At 39.8% G+C, this 13737-nt stretch overlaps 1 protein-coding gene across 2 annotated transcripts in view; it reads left to right on the top strand.

Moving 5' to 3' along the window:
* Nucleotides 1-13737, top strand: part of LOC113648925 (radixin) — a 39639-nt gene that overhangs the window by 23261 nt on the left and 2641 nt on the right. Inside the window, exons 4-14 of one of the 2 annotated variants that reach the window (XM_027156452.2) lie at nt 1757-1852; nt 2410-2532; nt 3096-3247; nt 3892-3975; nt 4083-4229; nt 6006-6102; nt 7016-7179; nt 8340-8470; nt 9598-9758; nt 11693-11785; nt 13428-13652. In XM_027156452.2, the coding sequence (XP_027012253.1) occupies nt 1757-1852; nt 2410-2532; nt 3096-3247; nt 3892-3975; nt 4083-4229; nt 6006-6102; nt 7016-7179; nt 8340-8470; nt 9598-9758; nt 11693-11785; nt 13428-13652 (1473 nt within the window). The remainder of the gene's footprint in view (nt 1-1756; nt 1853-2409; nt 2533-3095; nt 3248-3891; nt 3976-4082; nt 4230-6005; nt 6103-7015; nt 7180-8339; nt 8471-9597; nt 9759-11692; nt 11786-13427; nt 13653-13737) is intronic. The other variant, XM_027156453.2, reaches the window with a different exon arrangement.

Genomic DNA, 13737 nt, shown 5'->3' on the forward strand with positions numbered 1-13737 from the left:
CACTGGAAATCCCTCACTTTAGAGGTCAAGCATTTAGACCTTTTCTGTTGTCATGTTGTACGCAGTAAAGTGAAACTGAATGAGCACATCGGCATACTTTTTTGGAGGACATATTCTTTCCATGGGGATCTTTTAAACGGAGGCTGTGTGATATTCAAGATGCGCCGAGTGGCATAAATTACGGGTCATTGCTATTTAAAGCCCCTTATGTCAAATCCAGATGTTCACCCTCATTGCCAGTAATGGGTGCTAAAGAGATTGAGTATCTGGGCACTGTTTATAGGAAGGGATGAAGGTTTGCTTGTGTCATACGATTTGCAGTTTAATTTAATTTAAAAATAACACGCATACAAACACTAATTAAATATACAACAATGTTAACAATACATTCCAATCACTTCGTAACACATTTAATCTATACTGTACAAAAAGTAACGATAGTAATGATAACTATTCAACAGGAAACTTATTTAGTAATACATTCAAAGTTAAAAACACTCATTTTGAAGACTGCGCACAAACAAACATCTCTCGCCTCAGACGGCCGCCATATTGGATTGCGTTGAGCGCTTACCGAATTCTGATTGGTCGAAAGGACATATAGCGTTTAGGCAAAAAACAGGTTTGGCGCTTATCGCGGTGTAAAGACTTGTGGATGTACTTTTTTTGTACCCTCCTTCACACTTCCTCTCATAGCATATGTTCAGCTTGGGTGTGTTCTGGCTTCTGAGAACTGATCTCTACCTTGTAGCAGTAGAACTACAGCTATGTGCTGATTCATCAACCACATTAAAAATAAAAGTGTGAAGCACTTCAACTTCCTATTGTTGGTCACTATTGTGAAATTCAAAACTGTTGCAAGTGGGTGTTTCCATTTTTCCTCATTAAATGTCCGAATAAATAACTATACAGGTAAACACATGCTCATAAGCTTACTGGACACTTTATTAGGAATACCTTCAGCCACAATTACTCATGCAATTATTCAGCCAATCATGTGGCAGCAGCACAGTGCGTATAATCATGCAGATACGAGTCAGGTTTTTTTTTTTTTTAAGCTGACTTGGTAGGCTTATATAGCCACTCTTTACAACAGTGCTGAGCAGAAAAGCGTATCAGAAAAGCAACTGCTGAAATCTTATTGTTGGTTTCCTACATCAGCAGACCCAGGATGTCCGCCTCCACCACAATGTCCGCTTCCACCACCACAAAGTGCAAGAATTTGAGTCTACAATGTGAACAAGCTCACCAAAACTAGACAGAATGCTTTTCTGCTCAGCACGGTTGTAAAGAGTGGTTACTCGAGTCGTCGGTCAGCTCGTACAAGTTTGGCTGTTCCACTCCGAACTTTCTTCTTGATAATTAGGATTTTGTATTCACACCATAATGAATTTTGTGGAGCATGTGCAATGCAGCAGTCAATTGAACTGCACATTCAAATTCATTCTGTAGAAGCAGGGATCATTTGATTAATATTGTTTTGTGATAATCTCTCTAACGTACCACAGCAGTGGCAACCTGGATCTCTTTTGCCTACGGTTGCATGAGAAAGTCTGTACCTCTTTAATAAAAAGTAGATTTGTAGCTTTTTCACTGCTTCACAGATGATATTCCATCATTATTTCTTTTGTTACCGTCTTGTAGTGTTAATGCTCCTCTTGTCATTCCAAGGCATGAAGGATCTAAATGTTTGTGTAGGTTGTATGATGTAAACATGTTATTTTAAATTGAAATAATGACTGGATTCTGTCTTTAGGTGGTGAAGACTGTGGGACTGCGTGAGGTCTGGTTTTTCGGTTTGCAGTACACGGACAGTAAGGGTTACACCACGTGGCTGAAGCTCAATAAGAAGGTAAAGCTTTTTCCCTCCTCCTTTCCAAAGCCACAGCAAGCTCCATAGCTCCAGTTCCTATTAGCTTGCGGTTAGCCTGAGCCTCAGATGTGCAGTTTAACAGGCTCCTTGCTCTATGGTGCCAGGCTGTAAAAAGAGGCCTTCAAGCATAACTCTTCAGATGGAAAAGTGTGTGTGTGTGTGTTGGCATACACTTTCGTTAAGTGAAGCTCAGCGCAGCATTCTCATGAGTATCATGTGTTCCTCTGAGCCTGCATGTGTGGCTCTATGTGTGTAAGAGAGAGAAAGAAAGAAAAAGAGATCAAGTGTTTAATGGTAGATGATTTGATCAACAGTTTTGACGGTATAAAGGAAGATTTGGATTAAAGGAAGATTCTGTTCAGCCATGTTATAGATATAATTCAGGGTATAGTGGAGAGAAGATTACATAATGAATAAGAAATTAGGTTGTTTTCATTCATTATTTTCTCCGGTCCTATTTGGAACCGCAGTAGAGCTGAGTGGAGTTTGGTTGGTTATTTGGTCGGTTAGTTCGTAACCCGACATCCTTTTTGTAGGTGACTCAGCAGGATGTGAAGAAGGAGAACCCTCTGCAGTTCAAGTTCAGGGCCAAGTTCTTCCCTGAGGATGTTTCTGAAGAACTGATACAGGAGATCACACAGCGCCTTTTCTTTCTTCAGGTAACCGGTCGATTTGTGCTAAATGGTTCTTTGCTGATATTTCATTTAATTTCAGTTCATTTCTAGCAATTAGTTTGATATTGCTAGTTTGGCCATATCTAATAGGATTACCATTTATAAAATCATGGGGGAAAAGAATGCTGTCAAATTGTTTAAAAGATTTAATTTAATGAGAGCGCGAGTGAGAGTGAGAGAGAGATGTTACTGCAATGATACATATCAAGCATCAGCTATAGATTTTAACTGTACAAGCTCATGCAGTCTCTACGCTAATACATTTTACTGTCTCTTCTATACTGGGAACCAGCTAGATTGACTTTTATCCCTGCTTGTTGGATGATAAACTGTGTAGCTACACTTGTAACTGTACACTTACAAACTACACCTATATGATGGGTTTACTTAATAAAAAGAGTAAGCAGTGAGTAAAGAGACAGTGCAGGTTATATGGCAAGCTAATCCTGAATCCACTCCTTTTCAGATCAGTACTTTATGTTCAGCAGTAAACTGGTGCAATGCAGAGTCTGTTCCCTGAACTCCGTTCACTTTTTTTTTTTTCTCAGGTGAAGGAGTCCATTTTGAACGATGAAAATTACTGTCCCCCAGAGACCGCAGTGCTCCTGGCATCCTACTCAGTCCAGGCCAAATATGCCGACTACGTCAAGGACATCCACAAGCCTGGCTATCTTGCCAATGACAGGCTACTGCCACAGAGGTGAAGAACAGCACCGTAGAGAATTCCTAATTACTTAGAAATTAACTGGACACTAATGGCTTGATTTTGAAATCTTTTTTCTTTCCTGAGGCTTTTCTGATACTCTAATTTACCTTTATCTTCATTTCTGTTCAGTCTAAAGCTCTCAATGAGTCGAGTGACAAGTTTACAACCACATTATTAGTGAGGCCTGGACCTCCGATCTGAATACACTCCTGCTTCAGTAGGCTGTATCAAAACCTAACCACATGTGTCAAGAGGGCTATAATTAAATGTCCCTGGCCTAAGCAAGCGACCGAGTTGCTCCCAGAATTACCTTGTGTGGTGCACTGAGTCAAAGGAAAAACAGCATCTGTGCTGAAGTGAAACCCCGAGCAATTAATTGGTGCTTTAAAATTTGCAGTAAAGTCCAAACTTTTTTGACTGTTCAGTACATGGCTCATTTCCCTCACAGCTGAAAGCTTTTACTTTTTTATTTCCGAGTTACTAGAATTATCCGACAGGAGTACAGCATTGTCAGCTGATAAATATTTATAATCTGTCACTAATTTATTTCTGATTCAGGACATGACGTTTTCATTAATGATCAGTTTCAGCCAGCATGTAATCGGTTTTAAATGTTAAACATCTGTTGTGTTGCTCAGAGTTCTAGAGCAACATAAGCTGACTAAAGAACAGTGGGAGGAAAGGATACAGACTTGGCATGAGGAGCACAGAGGCATGCTCAGGTAATTACTGTTTTCAGCCGCAAAACATATAATGGCTAACAACAGTGTCTCTGGTTTTGTTTCACATGTCAGCCTGTTTGTTGATGTGCTTGCGGTCGTGCTTTCAGAGAGGACTCCATGATGGAGTATCTGAAAATTGCTCAGGATCTGGAGATGTACGGCGTCAACTACTTCGAGATCAAGAATAAGAAGGGAACAGAGCTGTGGCTGGGAGTGGATGCTCTGGGTCTGAACATTTACGAACACGAAGACAAGTGAGTCATGCACCAACCACACACTTTCCATAGTTTATCTGTGAGCACTGGTGTTTTATGGTGTTTCATTCTGCTTATGGAGGTCATGTTTAAGGTTGCCATGTAAAGAAATCACAAAAAAAATGTTTGGAAAAAATGTCCAAATATTTGTCTGGCATCTTTTGTGAAAATTAGTTTTTTTTTTTTTTCTTATTTAAACTCTTTTTAAGACACCGGTTTCAAATGATCAGCTTCGATCCCAATATTTTCTAATACCTGCCCTGGAGAGAACAACAACACTGTCTGCAAAGGAGATTGGAGCTACATGTAGAGACATTGGGGCAATCTTCGATAGAGAAGGATGTTAAGCTCTTTTTTTATAATCTTGAGTAGGAGTCAGTTTTGGAGACTGAGACAGCGTTTCTGTGTTGATTTAGAAGTATGTTTTGAGTCTCTCTCCCTGTTGGAAGCTCCATCTTTGGCCAAGTCTGAACCACCTGGCAGATGCAACTAGGCCGAAATATCCGGAGACAGAATTCATGATTCGTTCAATCTGCACAAGTGACCTGAACCAGCAGCTCCAAGCATCACTGATGCATCGCAATATTTTACAGGCACCATGAGGTGCTTTTATATACTTATTTTTACTTATATTTATTTATTTATTGACCAAAGAATGGATTTGACCACGTGATGTAATCAAATAACACTCGAAAACATTTCCAATTAATGTATTTTAATGAGGAAAAATATTAGAATTCTTTAGTTTTTTTTTTTTTTGTTAGAAAAAAGGTGAAAAGTGGAAATGTGAGCAGTTTTCTTTATTTTATATAGTTATATTGAGAGCTTTATAAATCCATTAATATGCTTCAAAGTACCTATAGTCAGACACGTACTTGAGGGACTTCCCTAGATACTATTTAAAACAGGTCTCTCACTTCTGGTAACGATGGTAAACCATAAAGGTTTCACTAACAACCAACTGTTTAGCTTTAGTTCTTTATTCTCAGTGCTGTTTTTAAGTCCATATGATTTAAGGTGTGTTTTTTTCGCGTCTACTGCTGGGTGGAAAAAGAGGAGTGCAGAGAAGAGCAGACTGTAAATTGCTGAGCGTTTATTCCCATGTGTGGAACAAGCGAGTCGTTATAATGTTCTCTGGAAACAATCTCTGACAATCTTCCTCCACCGTTTAGTTCGGCCCGATTTCCGCTTTGTCAGGCGAGATTATGATCTTCAGCAACATGTTAAGCTTTCGGTTTAATGTTATTACAGTCACTTTAACACATACAGGAAAAGGAGATTTGGGAGAGATCCATGTTTTTGGCTTTAATTAAGAAAAGCATTGCTCATGAACATGTCTTGTATGGACTAAGGATCATGTGCTGCTGATGATATTTTCCAGGAAACAGGACACCAAGTCAAGCCCTGGTTGTTATTTGTTAATATGGAAGAATGCAATATGAGCTTGAAATGACTATTGAGGTGAGCAAAGCCTCGTATTTACCAGTCCGTGTCCCTTAAGAGCTTTATTTAGCAACAAGTTGAGGATCTCAGAAATAACCCCTCATGCTCTTTACTGTAAGTTGCTCATGAGATTACTAGATAATTACAGACAAAGCTGAAGACTATCTTAAGCTCCAAATGAACAAGCTTCTCTCTGAGGCCCTCTGCTGGCATGCCTCGAACATGGGCTTAACAGATGTCCTGCTTTGGGTTCTTCTTTCTTTTTATTTAATTGTCATTCTTATTTAAATGAAATTTGATTAGCATTTAAATTTTTTTCCCCCCTCTTCTCAGGCTCACACCAAAGATCGGCTTTCCCTGGAGCGAAATCCGTAACATTTCTTTCAACGACAAGAAATTTGTCATCAAGCCCATTGATAAGAAAGCACCAGTAAGTCTTCTCATCGGAGGAGTATCTGCATTTGTGTGCATATATTTTATAAGAGCCGTATTCATTCTCAAAGCTTTAACACTTAAGGCTTCACATCACATTCCGTTTATTTGCGATCTTGATTGTGGCTTTCGCAACGAAATAACTCAGCTGCAAAGTTGTTTGTAGAGCTGCTAGATATGGTGAAGTTTCAGTTTGATGTACAGTATGATTTTTAACACGTAATTTTTACTCCACACTATGTATTTATTGTTTGAGTTAAGGGTTAATTTACCAGTTTAAAGTTGAAATAATAAATAAGTAAAACTTATCGAGCGCCGTTCTTGTCAACAGTTTGCACCGTGTAGCCGCGTGAGCGTTGACGCTTCTCTATCCACATTATTAATTTACTTTTTTTTTTTACTTTAAGAACAGAAGTGCATTTATACTGGTTGTGTGCTATACTGATAAATTTGCATTGCTGTATGTTTATTTAATATAAACTGAAGCATTCTTAAATAGCGTTTAACGGCTCTGATCAGCTAATGGACTCAGTAAGGTGTTTTATTTTGGTTTAAAGGTTTATGTTCCAAATACTACAGGCTTAACCTTATAAATGAAAAGCATGTTAAATAATGCTTTAGGGTTTGTCCCTAAATTGTACGATCTGTGATGGAGCCTGTACACTGAGCAACACACAGCTATTAAAATGGATTATATTATAATATGTGCTTCAGTGCTGCATTTTAGAGGTAATGTCAACCCTCCCTCTATAAAAAGTATTGTAATAAAATGCAGAGACACTCCCTAAATTTATAAATGCAATATAGAAATAATCCTTTTTTTAATAGCATAGCTGTGTGCATTGTAATGTGCTGTATAGTATCTCAGTCATGCTGCATCTAGTGAATCAGCCCCTTTTGTTTCATTACAGGATTTCGTCTTCTATGCTCCACGGTTGCGGATCAATAAGCGGATCCTGGCTCTGTGCATGGGAAACCACGAGCTTTATATGAGGAGGAGAAAACCAGATACCATCGAGGTGCAGCAGATGAAGGCCCAAGCCAGAGAGGAGAAACACCAGAAACAAATGGAGAGGTACACGAACACTTATCATCTGAAATTTCAGCGTTCTCAGGCCGGAGGCTCGGAGGGGTTCGAGTTGTCCAGCGATGTTCAACAAAAATGGGATGAAGTATTAACAGAAAATCATAGAATCTGTGTAATAACCTTTTAATACAATACTTTAAAAAAAAAAACATTAAAAATGAGCTGACAACTGTAAATAAAACACTTTAAAGTGGTCATATTTATTAGTTCCTTTGACTGATGTTGGGAAACTTTATCTGTTCATCTTTGTTTTATATTGGTGGTGATTGTTTTATCCTTTTTTCTTTCTAACAAACTGAGGAAGAAAAAATACTGTCTGTGAAAGTCTGTGATAACTCTCCCCAGTCTGAGCTCCTTTTATAGAAATCATTTAGACAGCAGGTGAAAATTAGGATCCAGCGTTGATTCTTGTTGAGTTTTATGGGCTCAGCTTTGTAGCTTCTGATAATACAGTGAATCACTGACACACCGAACAAGTTCTGAGCTTCAGGTAACTTCTTATTCGAATGAAATTTTTATCCAAGTGTGCATCGGTGTGCAGACAGTGATCGTGTGGCTATGGTGTTCAGATTGTTTAACATTACTGCACACAGAGAATGCCAGAAAATTGTGCAAGCAGATTAGTTGTAAAAGTGAACGTGTTTCTTACTTTTTTGTCCAGTAGAGGGCAAAATGTTTTTTTTTTTTTTTTTTTTTTTTTTTTTTTTTTTTTTTTACTTGAGCAGTAAAATAGCATTTGCAGTGTTTATTATTAATCATTCATTCATTCATTCATTCATTCATTCTTCTTCTTAGACCCGTGTCTGTACTGGGACTATAAAATGCACGACTGTCAGCAAGCGATTTAAAAACGAAGCACAAATTTAGAATAGCTGTTTATATCAGGCTAAATGTTTTATGTTTTGGAAAAGTGATACCAGCTAAATTCTGCTAAGTTGTAAGGAAAAATTAACCTAAAAATATGTATGTTTAACATTTGTGCTCCTTAAAACTGGAATACTTTAAAGTCGTTTATTGTTTATAAGTTGTTTACTGCGGCATACTTATATACTTGTGTTGTTTCTGTATTTAAATTCTTTCAACATTGACTGCTTGAAGTACATGAACCTTGACTAACCACAGCCTCTTAAATAATATTTGTTTTTTAGGGCTCAACTTGAAAACGAAAAGAAGAAGCGTGAGTTTGCAGAAAAGGAGAAGGAAAGGATAGAGCGTGAGAAGGACGAGCTGATCGAGCGCCTGAGACAGATCGAAGAGCAAACAGCGAGAGCACAGAAAGGTACCGGAAGCGTGCGCTTCTCCCAGCACGTCAGAATAACAACATATTCACACTTGTAGTGCAAAGAGTATCTCTAAATATGGCAAGGGTTTAATCTGAAGAAGTCTCTCGGGTGGGAAGTGAAACTGTAGTAAAGTCGAGCTTTAAGAACAAGTGCATTCACATCAACATGCTAATGTAGGAGCTTTATCATCACCACAAACCATGACAAAGACATGACTGTAGTGTAGTCCCATTAACCCAGATCATGTATACACTCACTGTCCACTTTATTAGATACAGTTATTTTATTTATGCAGGTATTCGATCAGCCAAGGATGTGGCAGCTGCACAGTCTAGCAAATCCTGTAGATACTTCTTAATAGCCTTGTTAGCTTCAGTTTAATATTCATATCACACATCAGAACGGGGAAAACTCCCATCTCTGTGATTTTTGTCAGTGACATCGATGTTGGTACCAGATTCGCTGGTTTGAGGATTTGTAGCTGATCTCTGAATTTAGTTCCTCCTCTTGCTCAGAGACGATGTGAATCATGCTGGAGTGAAAGAGTGGAGCCTGAAAGAGTGCAGACCAGAAATGAACCAAACTGATCAGAAGCTTTAAATTCTCTGCCTAAAAATATTTTTTTTTCTTATGTGCACCAAAAGGTTTATCTGGTGGACTTCATAATGTTTTCTTTTAATCATTTTTTTAATTGACCAATTTTTTGGTAATTATTAACCATATATATCATATAATAATATGAATTATATTGCTATTTATTCATTCATTCATTCATTTGTTTGTTTGTTTGTTTGTTTGTTTATTTATTTATTTAAAACACCTCTCTTAATCATCATCAAAGTAAAATCAGTTTGGCCAAATTCCAAATGGTGGCTTCTTCACTTTGAGCTCTACAGTGAGATGTCCTATGGGTTTGGACCTCCTGATTCAGTACATACAAATAACAGTGAGGTTGATCTTCAGAATTTATGGGTTCTGAATTGCACAGATTTCAGAGTTTGGTCAGTGAGCTCACAGAGAACAGGTTGTGGTTTATTCATATCGTACAGACAGCAGTGTGTGTGTGTGTGTGTGTGTGTGTGTGTGTGTGTGTGTGTGTGTGTGTGTGTGTGTGTGTGTGTAGAACTGGAAGAACAGACACGTCGGGCTCTAGAATTGGACCAGGAAAGGCACAGGGCAAAGGAAGAGGCAGAAAGACTGGAGAAAGAGAAGCTGGCAGCCGAGGAGGCTCGAGCAGCACTGGCCAAACAAGCAGCAGATCAGATGAAGAACCAGGAGCAACTGGTAGGAACATGTCCCGTCCCATCAAAAGCATTTGAGTGACTGTAGTCATTAAGAAAAGCAACAGATGTTAAAAGTGTAGATTTTCACCCTTCTGTAGTTGCCCCCAAAGTGACTGACCTTACTGGTCATTTTACTAAACCTCCAATCTTTCTTTCAGGGTTTAAAATCCCTGTGCACGTTTGACCTAATCTGTGATTTTTTTTTTCCCCACAAGAAAGGAGATTGAGTCACATATCGGACCATTTTATTTTCCAGTAATGAATAGGCTTAGTGACAACAAAGTCGTGTTCTCATGAACACAGTACAGTTTTACAAGCAGGAATATGAGAGCTTTGCTCACTTATTTCTCATCAGTGTAAAGTTACTTACAGTGCCTTGCGAAAGTATTCGGCCCCCTTGAACTTTGCGACCTTTTGCCACATTTTAGGCTTCAAACATAAAAATATAAAACTATTTTTTGTGAAGTGGGACACAATCATGAAGTGGAATGAAATGTATTAGAATTAAATAGAATCCACCTGTGTGTAATCAAGTCTCCGTATAAATGCACCTCCACTGTGATGGTCTCAGAGGTCCGTTTAAAGCGCAGAGAGCATCATGAAGAACAAGGAACACACCAGGCAGGTCCGAGATACTGTTGTGGAGAAGTTTAAAGTCGGATTTGGATACAAAAAGATTTCCCAAGCTTTAAACATCCCAAGGAGCACTGTGCAAGCGATAATATTGAAATGGAAGGAGTGTCAGACCACTGCAAATCTACCAAGACCTGGCCGTCCCTCTAAACTTTCAGCTCATACAAGGAGAAGACTGATCAGAGATGCAGCCAAGAGGACCATGATCACTCTGGATGAACTGCAGAGATCTACAGCTGAGGTGGGAGACTCTGTCCATAGGACAACAATCAGTCGTATACTGCACAAATCTGGCCTTTATGGAAGAGTGGCAAGAAGAAAGCCATTTCGTTTAAAGTTTGCCACAAGCCACCTGGGAGACACACCAAACATGTGGAAGAAGGTGCTCTGGTCAGATGAAACCAAAATTGAACTTTTTGGCAACAATGCAAAACGTTATGTTTGGCATAAAAGCAACACAGCTCATCACCCTGAACACACAATCCCCACTGTCAAACATGGTGGTGGCAGCATCATGGTTTGGTCCTGCTTTTCTTCAGCAGGGACAGGGAAGATGGTTAAAATTGATGAGAAGATGGATGGAGCCAAATACAGGACCATTCTGGAAGAAAACCTGATGGAGTCTGCAAAAGACCTGAGACTGGGATGGAGATTTGTCTTCCAACAAGACAATGATCCAAAACATGAAGCAAAATCTACAATGGAATGGTTCAAAAATAAACATATCCAGGTGTTAGAATGGCCAAGTCAAAGTCCAGACCTAAACCCAATCGAGAATCTGTGGAAAGAACTGAAAACTGCTGTTCACAAACGCTCTCCATCCAACCTCACTGAGCTCGAGCTGTTCTGCAAGGAGGAATGGGCAAACATTTCAGTCTCTCGATGTGCAAAACTGATAGAGACGTACCCCAAGCGACTTACAGCTGTAATCGCAGCAAAAGGTGGCGCTACAAAGTATTAACTTAAGGGGACCGAATAATTTTGCACGTCCAACTTTTTCAGTTTTTGATTTGTTAAAGTTTGAAATATCCAATAAATTCCGTTCCACTTCATGATTGTGTCCCACTTGTTGTTGATTCTTCACAAAAAATTACAGTTTCATATCTTTATGTTTGAAGCCTGAAATGTGGCAAAAGGTCGCAAAGTTCAAGGGGGCCGAATACTTTTGCAAGGCACTGTATTACATCAGTAAGCAAGGGAAGTATAAATGTGTGAAGTTCTTTTTCAGATTCTTTTCCCTGCCTCCTGGAACTAGCACGTTGTTGTGTGTCTGAGCTCGAGCTCTGTCATGTTGTCTTACAGGCTGCAGAACTGGCTGAGTTCACTGCCAAAATCACCCTGCTGGAGGAGGCCAAGAGGAAAAAGGAAGACGAGGCCAGTGAATGGCAGCACAAAGTAATGCACCTGCTTCTCCTTACTAAACACACACATACACACACACACACTCTCTCTCTCTCTCTCTCTCACACACGCGCACACACACACACACACAATCTCTCACAGTCACACAGACACACACACGCATACAGAGACACACGCGCTCTCTCTCTCTCTCACCACACAATCACACACAATCACATACTCTTTCTCTCACACACACACAATCTCTCACACACTCGCTCACACAGACATACACACAATCTCTCTCACACACACACTCACACAATCTCTCTCTCTCTCTCTCTCTCTCTCTCACACACACACACACACACACACACACAAGTATACACCAGTGCTAGATGGTGTTCTACACACGTTTATTTTCCAGATACTACTCATCCTACTGGGATTTATTATACCACTTAAATGAGCATCCGTTTCTAGGCTACATTTCATTGTGGAACGTCTACAAAACATCATTTGCAGTGTAACCAGTTATTCCCTCATCAGCCTTACATTGTTTTATTTATGACTAATAAATAATACAATGGATGAAAACTTACTGACTGCTACAATGCACCATCACTGCAAACTCCTTCCATAAATGTTAAACTTCTCCTTAGATGAAACGTCACCGTATTAACAGTTACGCATGCTTTAGATTTGTTTATTATTAGATTTAAATGGCAAGTGTTCAACCCCGTTCACGTGGTGTTAAATAAACGGCGGAAGAGAAAATGTATCGCTCACCTTTTATCTGAGATTCTTAGATTTACAGAAATGTATCGTCTCTCATCACAGCTCCCTACGATTAGAGCCTTAGCACGTTTTCAGTTTTTCATTTGGATTCGAGATGGTGAGTTTCTGTCTGTTTGGTCTGATGAACACAACATAGGAAGAATCAGCCTGGGTGTGAAGGCTCAGTGACGTCTACAGAATGAACGGATCAGTACGAGGTCAAGCGATGTGGTGTGTTGTGTATCGACCGTGCTGTTTGATCCGACGAGCTGTTCCTGTTGATGCTTAGTGGGAAGCTCTTGTGGGAATCCAGAGCTGAACACAGTGTCCGATGTCAAACTCTCCAACTGTTGAGCTGAAGAAACACACACCGAGCCACAGTAACCTCCGCCGTGGCATTTGTTACTAGAAATCAACCGTTTGTATCTGAGACATATTCTAGAAGTGAATAATCAGGAACACTAAAGGACGTCCCACGCAGCTGCTTATTATTCACACACGGAAGCAGGAAAGGCTTCATTCAAGGCTAGAATCTATCAAGCTCAATGCACACCTCAGTACCTACGAACATCACACAGACTGCCCTCCTTAATCAATCCATCGATTCTTTCTTTCATTCATTTATTCATTTCCTGTCCTGCTAATCCTGCCTGATAGATCGCTAGACCTTCTTTAAAGCATTTCTCTCTTGTTTCCGAAGCGATCCTCTAAACAAGATAAAAGCCACTGTAAGCTTACATACAGTATTGATCAATCAACAGCTGTGTTAAACTGCTTTCCTTTAAAAAAAAAAAAAAAAAAAAAAGCACTTTTGTGGGTAGTTTTGGTTAAATCATATGTTGTAATGATGTGTCTAATAGAAGTCTGATGATCTGTGCTCCCCTCTGTGCTCCCTGCTCATCTGCTCCCTTCTCCTCAGGCTCTCTCTGCTCAGGAGGATCTGGAGAAAACCAAAGAAGAGCTGAAGACCGTGATGGTGGCAGTACCAGCAGGCAGCTCAGCGGAGAACGAGCATGACGAGCACGACGAGAGCAGCGCCGAAGCCAGCGCCGAGCTCTCCAACGAAGGGGTGGCTCACACACACACCGAGGAAGACCGCCTCACTGAGGCCCAGAAAAACGAGCGCGTCAAGCAGCAGCTCCAGGTGAGTCGATCCCAGCTCATACCTGCACCATGGAGCTCAGCTTCCTGCAGCTTTACATCATTTCCAATTCATCATTTAATTCACT

The sequence above is a fragment of the Tachysurus fulvidraco genome, chromosome 18, assembly GCF_022655615.1.
Source record: "Tachysurus fulvidraco isolate hzauxx_2018 chromosome 18, HZAU_PFXX_2.0, whole genome shotgun sequence".
Lineage (NCBI taxonomy): Eukaryota > Metazoa > Chordata > Actinopteri > Siluriformes > Bagridae > Tachysurus > Tachysurus fulvidraco.